Source organism: Lepidochelys olivacea (genome assembly GCF_965140295.1).
Source record: "Lepidochelys olivacea isolate rLepOli2 genome assembly, chromosome: 1".
Lineage (NCBI taxonomy): Eukaryota > Metazoa > Chordata > Testudines > Cheloniidae > Lepidochelys > Lepidochelys olivacea.
The window spans coordinates 328,004,030-328,020,238 of record NC_140411.1 but is presented as its reverse complement, the minus strand read 5'-3'; the positions used below and the strand labels follow the sequence as shown (position 1 = coordinate 328,020,238).

The 16,209-nt window shown below is 38.7% G+C and overlaps 2 protein-coding genes across 18 annotated transcripts in view; one reads left to right on the top strand and one right to left on the bottom strand.

The window, feature by feature from the left end:
- Positions 1 to 4,909, top strand: part of KMT2E (lysine methyltransferase 2E (inactive)) — a 117,520-nt gene extending 112,611 nt beyond the window's left edge. Inside the window, exons 23-26 of one of the 3 annotated variants that reach the window (XM_084644324.1) lie at positions 1,071 to 1,159; positions 1,263 to 1,358; positions 1,517 to 1,608; positions 3,128 to 4,909. In XM_084644324.1, coding sequence (XP_084500450.1) covers positions 1,071 to 1,159; positions 1,263 to 1,358; positions 1,517 to 1,608; positions 3,128 to 4,645 — 1,795 coding nt within the window. In that variant the 3' untranslated portion in view covers positions 4,646 to 4,909. The remainder of the gene's footprint in view (positions 1 to 1,070; positions 1,160 to 1,262; positions 1,359 to 1,516; positions 1,609 to 3,127) is intronic. The other 2 variants (XM_084644322.1, XM_084644323.1) reach the window with 2 other exon arrangements.
- Positions 4,910 to 5,449: 540 nt separating this feature from the next.
- The window catches only part of SRPK2 (SRSF protein kinase 2), a 309,081-nt gene continuing 298,321 nt past the window's right edge, over positions 5,450 to 16,209 (bottom strand). For 9 of the 15 annotated variants that reach the window (XM_084644364.1, XM_084644363.1, XM_084644357.1 and 6 more), the window contains one exon: positions 5,451 to 9,613. In XM_084644364.1, coding sequence (XP_084500490.1) covers positions 9,429 to 9,613 — 185 coding nt within the window. In that variant the 3' untranslated portion in view covers positions 5,451 to 9,428. Of the gene's footprint in view, positions 9,614 to 16,209 lie in introns of all 15 variants that reach the window. The other 6 variants (XM_084644353.1, XM_084644365.1, XM_084644360.1 and 3 more) reach the window with 2 other exon arrangements.

The window sequence follows — 16,209 nt, the reverse complement described above, 5'->3', positions numbered from 1 at the left end:
AAAGAAATTAGGGATACTTAATAAGCCAAAAATGTTGTTTTGCACTCCTTCCCAGAAAATGATTATTCAAAGGTTTGATGAACCATACTAAACTATGTATAAATTTATATTGATTATGCATTTGCTCATATGTATTACTAACTAGTATGTGAGACATATATATAGTACATATATGTCACATACTCGTTAGTAATACATATGAGCAAATGCATAATCAATATAAATTGATTATATATATGATCCATTAAATACACTTAGGCCCTTTCATGTGGTAAGTTTACTTAATGATTGACTCACCTCCTTACAAGACTGAAGAAACCAAATGTTTTTCAGAAGCCAACAAGACCACTGTAGAGTAATCCTGTAGATTCACTGATAACTAATCAAAACATTTTAGAATGCAGAGGAAGAGTTCCAGTGTTGTCCATTTCCCCTACCAATGCTTGGCACTGCTCTCAACTCTAGCTAATATGGCTTGGACTCTGCCCAAAAAAACCTGTGCTCATGTAGCACCTTCCAGAACTGCTTTACAAATGACAATGAACTAGTCATTACATCACCCTGTGTGATATTATCTTCTCTATTTTACCAATGGATAAACTGAATGACAGAGAACGAGGCCTAAATTTTCAGAAATGTCCACCAACGTTGGGTGCCCAATTTATCTCAGTGACAAAGCATCCTTCCCTTTCTCATCCATGTAGTTTCTACAGTAAGAAAAAAGATCCTGATCTCTAATCTCTTCATATTAACAGGAATTCTGTTAGTGCTAACTTCCTTTTCTGTTCAGATGAACATGTTGCAGAAATTGTTGAACTTATTCCATATTTGAAGTGAGAATCTATTAAAATGAACAGCCTAATTAACTGATTACATGTTTGTCGATAGGAACATTCTTTGTCTTTTGTGTATACTGTCTATACAAGAACAAGTGAGTATGCTACACAGTATTCTTGCCCAAACAGCTGCTCTCTCACCCTATGTTTGAGTTTAAATTATATACATCCTGACATGTGAAATGTAGAATTAGATCTCTTTAATGTAAAGAATATTTTGTTTGTTTTTTAAAGGACTGCTTCAACTTCAGTGGAACAAGTGAGGGAGCGAAGTTATCAAAGAGCTTTACTTCTCAGTGATCATAGGAAAGACAAGGACAGTGGTAAGTTGGCTTACTATCAGTCCAGAAAATGGATTCATTGAACTAATCCACATAATAGCTCTTAGCCATTTTAATATTATGTTCAGATCTGCTTCATCTGTAGGACGAGAATCACCTTGTAGTTCATACTCACCATCTCATTCAAATATCATTCCTCAGTTGCAACTTAAGGTCCTTTATTTCACTGAACTAATGGAAGGTCAGTAAGCAGATGACCTCGTATCATGCTTGCAGTGTTGAATCATATCACTTAGAACTTGAAAAATAGTTCTCTGGAGTTGAACATAAACTGTTCAGTAGTGTTTACAAAAGTCTTGTTTATCAAATTTCTACATTTTACTGTGATTTTGTTTGTAGACCCTGATCCTGAAAATCCAGAGTCCACAGCTGAATGTCCATCCCCAGATACTTCTCAAAAGACTTGCAAGAGTCCTTCAAAAGCAAGCAAGGTAATAGAGTGTGTGTGTGCACGCACACACATGTGTAGATAAGATGCACCCAGCACTAATGTGTAGTTTGATTAGATTAGTATGTATAGATATGTAGTACATTTGGGAATGTCTTTCTTGATTGTTTGAAGTGCTTTTCACTTAGGTAGTTGTCAAGAACTTTTTTCTTTTACCTGTTATGTATCTGTGTTGAATATGAGCAGCAATAACTCTAGCCAAGTCTCAACCATGTAATATGCCACATAAGACATTTTTCATCTAATCCAAGTAAAAAGTTACCATTGCTTTCATTCATGATAGGGATTCTCAATTGCAAAGGACTTGCCAACACCAACAAGCACATTTAAGATCATTATACCTTAGCATAGTACAAGTGGTATTGTTTATCAAGATTTTCTGATAATTCCAAAGAATAACCAGACTGATTAATCTGTTTTTTATCCTAATTCTCTGGAATATGAACAGATAAAATCTATTCAATCCTCATAGATCATAGGCTCATTCAAATATGGAATATTTTGGCTATCTCAGTTCAATTAAAATTTGGTATGTGTAATGTTGAATGGTAGTGACCAAAGTCACAATTGCAGTGAATTTTTGGGGGAGACAAATTGTTTCAGTGGTTTTGCATTTTCATTTTAAAAACCAAATAGATATAATTTTACAAGGAATCTTGAACTCTAATCTTTGTGCTTAAATTCATATTGAAAATAAAGTGTCAGTTTTTTAACAGAGAGGGTAATTAACACTGATAGGAAGAAAATTGCGTGGTAGCTACTGGCATAATATTAAATGGAGGAATTCAGGTTGTAATGTTCAGTCAGTTTGTTCACATTATCCCAGTTTTAAGATTTGAAGTTTGATGTGAAACCTGTAAATTATTTTGTATAGAACTTGAAATAAATCCCTTAGTATCAGCAGTCCAGGGCTTTTATAAATAACATAGATTGTAAGATATTTCAAGTAGTGACGTCTTCTCCAGTGTTGTTTTTTTTAAAACCTGGGATGCTTTGTATGCTGTATAAATAAGAAGTTTCAGTGCATTTTGGTAACACTGTATCATGAGGATAATGCTACCATTAAGGAAGCTTAGCCTTCCACCTGTATCTATCGTTTTCTTTTTCTTTTTCTTCAAATAATGAACATCCTGTGCACCTGCCAAGGAAAACAAACTCTTTTTGATTTCTAAAACACTTACTGGGTGAAAGTTATTTTTAAGAAACTGGTTTTTATATATATATACTTTAAAACATTTTGGGGTAAAGTTACACTGACTTTGTTAAAAGAAAAGGAGTACTTGTGGCACCTTAGAGACTAACCAATTTATTTGAGCATGAGCTTTCGTGAGCTACAGCTCACTTCATCGTCCGATGAAGTGAGCTGTAGCTCACGAAAGCTCATGCTCAAATAAATTGGTTAGTCTCTAAGGTGCCACAAGTACTCCTTTTCTTTTTGCGAATACAGACTAACAGGGCTGTTACTCTGAAACTGACTTTGTTGTTTCTCTTCATCTATCTAGCCTTCTTCACCTGGTCCTGTAGTTTCAGCGCAATCAATTGGGAGAACACCCACAAAACCAGATTCTCACTGGGAAACTGCAGTTAATGCTCCAGAGGCTGAGAATGCGAATCATCCAAAATCTGAGCTGCAACAAAAACAACTGACAAATAATGTCCAAGTACTTTCAAAAACTCACCCATCTCAGTCGCATTTGCGTAGTTCAACAGAGCAACTTTCCCATTCACAAAAGCTGCCTTCTGCACCTTTGAAACTGCACTGTCCCCCTTCACCTCATGTAGAAAATCCTCCAAAGTCATCTACTCCTCACGCACCTGTACAGCATGGTTATCTTTCACCAAAGCCTCACTCACAGCAGTTAGGATCTCCGTACAGACCTCATCATCCACAGTCACCTCAAGTTGGAACACCTCAGAGAGAAACACACCGAAGTTTTTATCCAGCAGTACAGAACCTTCAGCCTGGTAGTCAGCAGCAAGCTAGTGGACAGTTGTTCACCCAGGCACCTTCAGGACAATCTTCAGCAACTTATAGTCAGTTTAACCAACAAAATTTGAACAGCAGTGCCCCGCCTCCACCTCCTCCCCCACCCCCTTCTTCTTCTACTTACTATCAAAACCAGCAGCCCTCTGGAAACTTTCAGAGTTATAGTCAGTTAAAGGGTAGCATACCCCAACAAACTGTTTTCTCTTCTGGACCAAATCAAGCACTTCCTGGCACTACGGGCCAGCAAGCAGTTCCAGGACACCATGTAACTGCAGGGCATTTTTTGCCATCTCAGAACCCCAGTATTCATCATCAGGCTTCAGCATCTGCGGTACCTCCTCCTCCTCCACCACCACCTGCTCCAGGACCTCATCTTGTACAGCAGCAAAGTTCCCATCAGCAGCATTCTGTAGCACACGTAGTAGGTCCAGTTCATGCCGTGGCAGTAGCCCCTGGATCACACATTCATTCTCAAGCTGCTAGTCACCATTTGCCGCCACCACCTCCACCCCCAGGTCCTCTGCCCCACCATCAACCTCCTCATTCCACAACAGGACATCAAGGTCTGCAAGCACAACACCAGCATGTAGTAAATTCAGCTCCTCCACCCCCGCCACCTCCACCTTCCAATGTTTTAGGCTCTGGGCATCACCCAGCATCAGCACAAGGGATACACCATCCATCACATCAAGGACCCCCACATTTTCCTTCAAGTGCTCATTCAAATGTATCTTCCTATTCATCACAAGCCCCACATCATACAACGTTGGGACCTGGACCTCAACATCAGCCTGCTGGAACAGGACCTCACTGTCCACTACCAGGTCAAGGTCCTCATATCCAACCTCAAGGACCAAACAGTATTCCAACACCTACAGCTTCAGGGTTCTGTCCTCATCCTGGCTCTGTAACCCTTCCTCATGGTGTGCAAGGACCTCAGCAGGCATCTCCAGTGCCTGGACAAATTCCTATTCACAGAGCACAGGTGCCACCAACTTTTCAAAATAATTACCATGGTTCAGGGTGGCATTAAAATGGGACCCTTGCTCCTAAACATTTTAAAAATGTTTCTGTAAGATAAACTGTGTATATTTCATATGTACCTGTTCAAGGTACTTTTTAAAGCTTGTACATGATACTTTGTATAAAAGCAAACACCAGTGCTCTTTCATTGTATTCTTTCCATTTTTTTGCTTTTTTAAAATTCCTGAAAATGTGCTGTTCAGCCAGTATTAGGTATTTCTTTTTATTTTGTAAGTGAACATTCCAGCAGTTTTTTCTGGCAGTAGATTTGATGCTGCATAATCTTTAAATTTTATTGTTGCAGTTAAATTCATTTAGTGAATGTTTTCTATATTACTTTTTATACATATGTAATTAAATAAGTACACTGATAAGAGATGGCACGAATAGGTTTTTCATTTTCTTCTGTCAACAGTTCTTTGTGTGCATATAGCTAGAAAACAATGCAATACAGATTTTTATAGTTTGGCGTGGACATGACTTTTGTTTCATCAGTTATTTACAGAAATGTAATTTAATGTATAGATTGTTTCTAATATCTCTGACAACTGCTGTAAATACTGTTTCTTTTTGCGTGTAAAATTGCTTAAGGCTTCTTTCATTTGATATAGTACTGTACATAATGACAAGTCTCTTTTGCAAAAATGTGTGATCTTTGTGGAAGTAGTACAGTATATGATCTTTAATTTTTTAATATACTGTCACATTGCAGCACTGGCTGGGCATTTTAATTCATGTTAATAAATCACAATTATGTCAGTTTTAACACTGTCCTGAGAGTTGTGTATTTAAGGAAAAAATAAGGTTATAAGTGACTGCATGTCCAGCTATTTAAAAATCTGCCAGGATTGTGAGTGCTATAATTAGAAGTGATGGCAGTACTTTATTTCCTCTTCAAAAATACTCTGAGTTCCCATTTCATGGATATTTTATTCTTCCTGCGAGGAAAGCTGACCAGTTGCATATTCCACCTCAAATTTCATCTGTGAAGCTGTCCATTAAAGCAGGGGTTCTCAAACTGGGGGGACATGAGAAGCTTTACGGGGCAGGTGGGGAACTTACTGTGCACATTCAGAGCTGGGTGGCCAGAGAGCAGCAGCTCCTGGCTGGGCACCCAGCAGCAGTGCAGAAGTAAGAGTGATAATACATGCCACTCTTAATTCTGTGCTGCCTTCACGGCTACTGCTCTCCGGCTGCCCAGCTCTGAAGGTGGGTTGTGTAAACTACTACAGCCACAAAGAAGAGGGGGCAACAATCAAATAAGTTTGAGAACCACTGCATTAAAGGTTAGTGTGTTCTTTTCCTGCTAATCTTAGTGATTAGAGATGAGGAAAAACTACTTGAAATATCAGTGTAGTGTCAGTTTACTGAAACATGTTACATTATACAAAACTAATCCACACAGTTTATGCATTGTACAGGATAATTATTCATACATTGGTACAGTTACAGTCTAGATCCATACCATTCAAATATTGGTTATTCTGATCTTGAAGATAGACCCCAGGAACATTTGTACATATTTTGGTACCTATAGGTATGTTTCCTATTCTAAAAGTTCAAAATAGAATTCCAACATGTATGGTTTGTTAGATTTTTATAAAATAATTCCTGAAATGCACTAAGACATTAAAAACGACCACCTACATTGTGAAGAGAAGACATTTCAACATAAAAATGAAAAATTTATGAACTTTATTACCAAAAGAGAGGAGATGGGTATGTTTTTGTGGCTAAAGAGTAACATGGAGGGTAATGGACTTAACAGAAATGAATAAATACAGCCAGAAAGCTTATTGTTAAAATGCAAGTTCAGTGTTTTAACTTTATATCTAGGATAAGATATCTGTAGGGTAATGAAGATGCTGCAACTATGCTTGAATGTGTGCACAGAAGAAATGTGTGCACCAATTTTTATGCTATAGAACATGAAGACAAGCCTTTAATCATCTTATTAAATACCAGTCTGGTGGTAGGACCAATTATTTCAGATCTTAAAACTAATTCACTTGGCTGTATATAATTTAAAAGTTTAATTAGTCCTGTGAAACTAGCTGAAGGCATGGGGAGTCAAGTAATTTTTCTACTGTAGCTTATTGTGGATGTTAATTTTTTTTCAGGTTTTTAAGAATCAAGAAATTCCACCAGTTTATAAAAAGCTAGTATAGCAGATTGAGTAAAGAGGAACTGTTGCTTTGTCTTTATGTTCAACTGCTACTGGTGAAAGAAGGCATTGGACTGGTAACAGCATTAGAAATAGATTTTCTTACTACTACAGGAAAGGCAATTCAGTTCCATTACTATTCACATCCTTGTATTTTTTTCTCCTGAGTCTAGCAACCAAAGTCTACTAGGAACTGGCTAAGACCATCAACTAATTAAACGACCAGAGCTTTGAACAAGTAACCTCCTTATCCCAACCCTATAGAGCCCCAATTTATTACTTTACTGTGGTGGTCAAAGCCATTGTATTAATAAAATAAGTGAGTGGATCATTAGCTAGCTTGGAAGCAAGAACTCATATTTTGTACGAGACATTTTGTCAGTATAAATTGAGTAGCTACAGCTTTTTGAAAGAAATGGGTAAAAGACAGCATAGTACGTGTCTGAAATGGTACTGTTTAAGTTACCACCATTAACTGAATGTTAGGATACCAGTAACTTTTGTAAAAATAGCTACAGTAGTGAAAAGAGCTGTAATATTGGAATATTTGGTTTGGTGCCTAGAAAGTGACATTTTAAACTAATATTTCAATTCTTAAGTTTTTCTTTCCTTCCTGTATTGAAAATTTATCACTTGTTGCAACAGGATGAACCTAAAGGCAACTCCTCGGTGAAACAGAAAATTTTACCTCCTGTCTTCTCTTGCTTTCATTACAGCATTTTGTCTTCACACTATCAATATTATCCTTGCTGCCTTTTTTTAAAAAAAAAACAGCTTTCCAGTATGAAGTCCTTAAGTAGATGCTCTCTGCTCTGAAACCCAAATGTTAGCATTGCCAAATGTGGCTGAAAGTCTCTTGAATAATAGCATATTGTGTTGTACTCTACCAAGAGGTTTTAAATAATCTTCATTTTTAATTATACACAGAAGGGCAAAAAGCAAGCAAAGGTTACTTTAACTTGAACAAGTTCTGTGGAATGCCATTTCTGAGTCTGAACAAGCAATGAGTTAACTGTTGCAGGTGCTATTTTAGCTCTGATGTATTAAGTAAAATATTTTAAGCGTGTACAGATATTTTACAAATGAATTGTCAACTGGCATTTCCAGTATGCTAGGTTAAAAAACCTACTGAGAAATGTGACTATCAAACAGTTAGATTTACCATTATCAAGCATTTGAATGACCAGCACAATGTCTGAAAAAACAAAACACTTTAATTAGACAACTGCAAGCACCTCAAACAATTGGTTATTGTTACAACACAGAGCTATCTTCTCACAATCTAGTTATTGCAAAGGCATGTGAATAAATTTAAAATGGACAGTCAAAAAAGTGGCACCATAATTATGTAAAACCAGAAATAAACTTACATTCACCCCACTGACTTCTAAAAGAGGGCAAAATACGCCTCCATATTTTACATTCTAAAATCTGTATTGCCTATGAATTTGAGTATTTAGCTTTTTTCACCCCCGGAAACATTTACAATTTTGCGTGCAACTTACAAAGGGCAAACTAATTGCTATATATGTCAATTCATGGGGGGAAAAGCTAGTGCAATTCGTTTTCGGAGCATGTAAAGCTATGAATGGAATGAGCATGAACTGTCTCAAACATTGAATTATTTTGTCCTCTAAATTATATTTGCTTTTTGGTCAATCCTTTTCGTACCCCAAGCATATATTATTGTAAAAGATCAGTAATCCTAGACAGAATATTTCCCATGCTCACTTTTAATCTTTTGGGTATAGTACAAATTACAGTGCTTATAAAAAGGCAACACCATATAGTACCATGTCTTCACTATCACATTGTAAGGGAAATTGCTATTTTCTCCTTAAAAGCACTTAAAATAGGCAAAAATTCTAAAAGGGAGTGCTAAATGATAATGCATACTTTATCATTAGAAAGAAGTCTAGCCTTCCTTTAAAGTGCCATTGGTGGAATGAAGTCTTGTAAACCAGAGCCACTTTGTTTATAATCTAATGTACAGGAACTTCTACAAAATGGAAAGTTTACACAAATCCTTAAAGCAGCTTGAAGTCCGCTACATGCAATTTGTATGCTACAAAGCTCTTTAAACTTAGTAGCTTTACTCTGAAATCTGAGTCCCCATCCCATATTTAAATGGAAATAAACATTTACAGGGTGCATTTACATACACTATAATACAAGAATGATGTCCCTTTGTCAGAAAATAAAATTGTACAATTCCTTGCCATTTCTCAGTTCTGACCTGATGTCAAACTTGTAAATTATATAATACTCAGCTAAAATATTTCATCATAAATAGTTACAAAACCTGCCAAAACACAGAGGGATGGGGGGAATAGTTTGTTCAAAAGTTTGACATTTGAATGCCACACAACACAAGAAATGATGCTTAAAGACACGTTAAGTGTTTTCTGAAGAGAGTGGGTCAGTAAACTACCAGCTGAAGACAAGACTACCCTTCCCCAAGAATACAGTGCACAAAAAGCAAAATGTCAAACAGTACCTCAAAGCAAAATAAAGGTCTGAGGATGAAGCCAGCTCACTTGTGATCCTGTTAAAGAATTTGTGACAGTCACCATTTAGGTCCGATGCACTGGAAGTGGTTGCTGGTTCAATCTTACATTTGAAGATTCTGCTAAGAATTCAACCATGGATGCCTAAGGCATTCTCCAGCTGAAGCTCGTTTTTCTGGAACCATTTCTAGCATGGGAATCAGGAAATCTGTGAACTGTGCGGCATCTTCATGAGGCCAACCATATTTTTCCACGAGCACATCAAAGAGGCTCCAAGGTTTTAGCTTGGTAATGTGCCGGAGTTCTCCTGCATATAAAAATGTTCTGTTAGAAAGTTCTCATTATCCTTGATTATTACTTGTTCAGTCTCTCTTCCCACTGTATGCCTAAACTATTTAGTGTAGTATGTTACTACAGTTCTCCCTGAAAATAAACCCATCCAGTGTTTTATTCAGTTGAAAAAAATGAAAAACCTTTCTCAAAGCACATTCTGAAGGCATTATTTCCTTTGAAATTACTATACTAGATCTGAAAACCACTGTAAACATACTTCTATTATGTTCCTACCTTCTGCCTTCTTTTGATAAGAAAGCATGTATTTACAATATACTTGGTGATACTGGCTTTAAAAAAAACCAACCTCGCAAAGAAAAGCTAAATAAAATTAGAGTGAATACTGATAAAATCATCTGCAACAGTGGACGTTTCTAGTATCAAATACAATGAAATGCACTTTAGTTTGGTATCCATAGGAACAGCATGTCCTATTGCTAACACTGTATGCAAAGACTGTCTGAAAGTCATTTACCATTCATGAGACTGAAGCAAAGTAAGGCAACACTTTTTCAGTTTATACTGGTGAGTTCCATGAGTATTGCTATGAATATTATTACTATTTACAAAATGAGAATACCTCGTCTTTTCATTGACTCTGTTTTGTCAAACTGACAATTATATATCATCAAAAAACAAAGCAAACAAAAAAACCATCAGAAAGCCCAAATTAAGAATTGACTTCACACACACATTTTATTTGGAACATTAGCAATTGTAGATGTGGTCACGCAAACAACTTTAACTTTGTCCCTTCTCATACTATCTCAATACAGCTTCTTCTCATCTATCCATTACTCAGATACATCACCAGTGACAAAAAACACATTTCTCTCAATAAATTTGTGTGATGGCATGATAAGGTTTCTGATTGTTCCCATGGTGTCACTATGGAGGCTGAGCAAAGGCTGTTTGCATACTCTGAACATTTGGATGTTTTTGTAAAATGGAGCCTGAATTTGACATGACAAGCCTCAGATTAGTGCATTCTGAGGAAACTGTAACATTCTCTGGGGTCTTTGGCTGAGGGGTAGATACTTTGATCACTAACTCTAGGTAAAAGTTTTCTGCAAGAAATTCTGCTAGGACTTTTTATGTGTTTTAAGAATTGCTCAGTGACAGGTATCCATCCCTTCTGCCCTTCCAAGCTCTGACATGACTGGCAGAGCTTGCAAGCTAATCAGAATGGACCCCATTTTTTCCTAAACTGTCTTGCTTCATTTCCATTCTCCGTACTAATTCCTTTTCCCTGCTGTGCGCCTTCCAGAACAAACCTACCTGCACCCTCTGGGGTTTCCTGCCAACTGTGCCCAGCCTCACGTCCTTTCGCACATGCACCATGCACACTTTTCAAAGCGTGTATCAAACTGATGTGCATGTATTATGCATGCATCAAACTGGTATGTATTATATACACTTCCAAACACAGGTATCGATGCATGCACTTTTGTATTCTCACAAGAATACCTTTTAAATAGCTACATGTTCTCTCGCAAAACCTAGGGCAGGCTCTTCTACTCATTAGGGATGCCCGGTAGATTGAAATTTGAAGTTTTTATGTGAATGTTTCAGAGATACGACAAGTCAAAGTAGTATTAGGAAAATCTATGAAAAGTGAATAATTAGGACATTTTAAAGCATCCCTCAAATTCCTTGTGATGGGTCCCAAACTTTCCAAAAGTATTCTGCCCTAAAATGAGCTGTGGCCTAGGGTTATTTTAGTTTTGATGAAGTTAGGGAAGAAAAAATGATGTTGAAAACTGGATTTGTAACAGGACTGGATTCAACTTTAACTACACCCAGACCAGCACCCCTCCAATAATTTAATGGAAACTTCTTCCCCTTTCCCTTCATTTTAGTACTGCTGAATGTCCAATTTAAACCTACAAAAAGTATATTCATAATTAAAGCTGAAAAAATAATTCAAAAGAATTCCTAGAAATGCAATCCATAACTGTAAGAGGCACGACAAGTCAACAACAATAAAGCAGGGGTTTTATGTAACAATCTCACGAAAATTTCTTTGATCATGCACTTTTTCTTGAAAACACACACATTCCTAAAAACAGACTTATTCAAAAGGTTTAGGACCGATTCTGGAAGGGACACGTGCAGACACACCTGCCAGAAAAGTTATGTACAGCTAGGGATGCATGACACAGAAGTTTTTTGCACAGCCTCGGCTCCCCCAATTGTCTGAAGAGCTTTCTGCAATAGGAGCAAGGGAGGATGTTCTGGTGCAAGGGTCCACCTGTTTTTGCATTATTTCTTTCCCTCCACTCCGTTAAATAGCTAGTAGTATTTTTTTTCCACTAACAACCTCCAAAGGCATACTCAATAGTTATGCTAGCCTAGCCAGCATCCTATGAAACAGATTTAGCTCATGAGGAAATGTAGCCTTAGTAAATACCAGTTCATCCACAGAGTTTGAAGAGAAGAAAAAAGAGAGAGGAGACTCCGACCTTGAACAACGCAAAACTTTTTTCAGGTTCTATCCCAAATACCCAGTCATCTTCAAGAAAAAAATATCTACCCAAACGGTGAATGGAGGCGGATTCTTTAATGGAGAGGGTCAGGACCTCTTAGGAGGAAGAGTGAGATGCCTGGCACTGAGGGGTGACCACACTGAGACCATGGGTCATGATGAATAAAATCAATTTAATTAAAGTGTTTGTAGAACCCTAAAGGACAGGGGGCAATCAACAGGGATCTTCAAACATGTCATCAGATTTGATTGAAGATCTGATGACTGCAGCACAAGAGGATCTAACTTATAGACCTCCTCACGTCCAAAAGATGGCTAGCATAAGCAACAACCCCAGGCTAAGTCAATGGATCCATCCCAACTGATTCAAAGCCTGACCAAGAAGGTTCCCAGATCCATGCACTTGCAACTGAAGTAGGAAGAGTCACAGGGGAGAAATGTAACTGCTGGGGCATGAAGATTCTAAAGATGATGACCTGCAAAGCCTAAGAGCTCAACACTCTCCAGAACCTCAGCTGAAACCAAAACAGGAGCTTGATAACAGTCTATCATCAGTACTGTGAGCAGAAGAACCAAGAACAAATCTCCTTCCAGACCCAGAGGACTCTAAGTCAGAGACAGAACTTTTCCACTTCTTATAGATAAACAGCAACTTGGCACTGAAGTCACTCAAGATCCATATGTAGGAATGGTTATGAAATTAAAACAATTAGTTTAGTTAAGAAAATAATGTCCGCTTTATGCTTTGTGGCTAGAAAGGAAAAGGCCCCACTCAGCAATTAAAAGAAAGCTGTGACAATAATAAGAGGAAGTTACTCACCTTGTGCAGTAATGATGGTTCTTCGAGATGTGTGTCCCTATGGGTGTTCCACTGTAGGTGTGTCTATTGATCAGAGATTAGGCGGATTAGTTTCAGAGTAACAGTCGTGTTAGTCTGTATTCGCAAAAAGAAAAGGAATACTGCCACAAGTACTCATTTTCTTTTTAGGTGGATTAGGTTTCCCTAATCCCTGTACTATTGATCAGAGATATTTGGTAGCAGTGTCCGTTCAGCCTGCACATGCTCTTTCCCTCCCTTGTGTTGTGCCTTGAGGCTAATTAGCGTTGCATAGGCAAACCACCCTCAATTCCTTCTCTACCACAAAGCCTCCATTGAGAACTCCAAAGTAGAGGGGAGGAGAGAGGGTTGGGGAGCACCAAGAGAGGGACACATCCTGAAGAACCATCCTTACTGCACACAGTGAGTAACTTCCTCTTCTTCTTTGAATAATGTCCCTGTGGGTGACTCCCGAGCAGAATCCCCAGTGGGAGATTGGGGCTTCGGAGTCGAGTCTGTTATGGATGAGAACACTGTGGAGCTGAAGATAGCATCGGAAGCAGAGACTCCAGTAATCACACAAGTGTTCTGTGAAGGTATGAGCAGATTCCCAAGTTGCTGCCCTACAGATTTCTGAGATAGGAACAGTCTTGAGGAAAACGACAGAGGTGGAAACCAACCTCATCAAATGTGTGCAGATTATGGATGGAAGTAACACCGTGCAACCATGACAACAGTGGTTAATACAATTGATACTGCGTGCAGATGTGATCACCCCATCTCAAAAAAGATATATTGGAATTGGAAAAGGTTCCGAAAAGGGCAACAAAAATGATTAGGGGTAAGGAACGGCTTCCGTATGAGTAGAGATTAATAACACTAGGACTTTTCATCTTGGAAAAGAAACAGCTAAGGGGAGATAGGATCGAGGTCTATAAAATCATGACTGGTGTGGAGAAAGTAAATAAGGAAGTGTTATTTACTCAACACAAGAACTAGGGATCATCAAATGAAATTAATAGGCAGCAGGTTTAAAACGAACAAAAGGAAGTATTTATTCACACAATGCACAGTCAACCTGTGGAATTCCCTGCCAGAGGATGTTGCGAAGGCCAAGATTATAGCAGGGTTAAAAAAAGAACGAGATAAATTCATAGAGGATAGGTCTATCAATGGCTTTTAGCCAGGACATACAGGGATGGCGTCCCTAGCCTCTGTTTGCCAGAAGCTGGGAATGGGTGATGGGATGGATCACTTGATGATTACCTGTTCTGTTTGTTCCCTCTGGGGCACTTGGCATTGGCCACTGTCGGAAGACAGGATACTGGGCTAGATGGACCTTTGGTCAGACCCAGTATGGCTGTTCTTACGTTTGAGACCCATTTGGAGAATCTTTGGGCCGATATTGCTACGCCTTTTGACCTTTCCACAATGAAGAGGAAAAGATTAGGAGATTTTCTAAAGGCCTTTTTCCTGTCCAGATAAAAGGCTAAGACGCTCCTAATGTCTAGTGTAGGCAGTATAGCTGCCCTGGTATCATGATAAAGCTTTGGATAAAAGGTTAGGAGATGAATCAGCTGTTTATGTGAAAAGACAAGGTCACCTTGGGGATGAACTTCAGACGTGGCCTCATCTTTAAAGAATACTGTGAAGGGGGGGTGCCATTAGTGCTGCTATCTCCCCTATTCTCCTCGTCAAGGTGATGGCCACCAGAATTGCTGTCTTCATTGACAGGTATGTAAGTGAAGAAGTGACCATAGGTTCAAAGAGCATTCTAGTCAGGCTCTTTGAAACTAGATTTAGGTCCCATGTTGGAGTGGGGTGTCCGGGTTGGGGATAGAGGTTCACTATGCCCTTGAGGAATCTCTTTGTAGTTGGATGGGCGAAAACCAAGAATCCCTCAATTTGCTGATGGAAAGCTATTATAACTGCAAGGTGTACCTTGACCGAACTGAGGGATAGCCCTGACGTCTTGAGATCCAGCATACAGTCCTATACCACAGGGAAGGTGGAAGACTCCGGGTAATTTGTCTGGAATTGCACCAAACCTGAAACCTAATTCACTTCGCAGGTAAGCGTGTTGGGTAGCTGATTTTCTACTGTGTAGTAGCATTTCCTGCACCTCCTCGGAACAGCAGGTCTCTATGTGCTGGAACCACAAAGGAGCCAAGCCTTGAGCTGGAGGATCCGCAGGTTGGGATGAAAAGTTTGTCCTTCATTCTGTGGGAGGAGGTTGGGGGATGTTTGAAAAATCGCCAGCTGTGTGAGGTACAAAGAAAAATGGACTTAAAATAAACAAAAACAAACCTTCCCACTATTCTGTTGGTTGGCAAGAAGGAGGGGAAGAGATAGAGAGGAAGGGCCTTGGAAAGAAAGGAGGTTGTACATTTTATCTGGGTTAGGACTGGAATAAGGGTGAGTGGTCTCAAATTGGTTTCTAGCTGAAATCAGTAATTGGCAATGACATCACCTGTTTGTTAAAGGGTATAAAAAGTAAACTCTTAAAGGGTTCGTTGCTAATACCGGCCTGACCACGCTGGAGCCCACCAATATGGGTCTAAGCACCCTAGGTTTATCTTGGTTGTAAGTATCTTGATTAAATACCTATAAATGTTTGGTTACCGTTTGGATGTAGTAAATCGCTTATTATTTAGGCTTTGGGGGAATGTTTAGAGCAACTGTATAACTCCTTTGGATTTAATAAAGGATTTTATGATTAAATTAGTGTTTGGTGGTGTCCCACATTAATATTAATAATTTCAAATATTAATTCTAGCATTTTGGAGACCACAAAGAGATGCCAGACTTTAATTTCAGTTGCTCTGAATCCCCAGAGTGAAGGGGTAACGACCGATCCTCTGGGGCAAGTACAGAAGTTTCTTCTAAAGAGAAATTCAGTAACAGAAGGGGACTACAGGGAGGTACTTTGGATCACTATGTAAAAGAATGCCTGGCAGAGCACAGCAAAGATCTGTACTTGGAGCAAACTCTTTGCAAGTACAGCAAACTGTAAACTTGGAGGCTAACTGTACAGCAAACTGTACTTGGAGGCCAACCCTTTGCAGGCAAAGTGCACCACCTTGAAGAATGAGTGCAAAAAAGCACAAAGATAAGCTCAGTGCAGCCAAGAGAAACTGGCTGATAAATGTGTCACTTTGGGAGATAAGTAAGTGATTTAAGGGGGGTTAAAAGGAGCTTTTGCACAAATTAACACTGCAGAGTTTGGAGGGAATTAAACAGTCAGGGGTTGTGGAAACCTTAAAGTGTG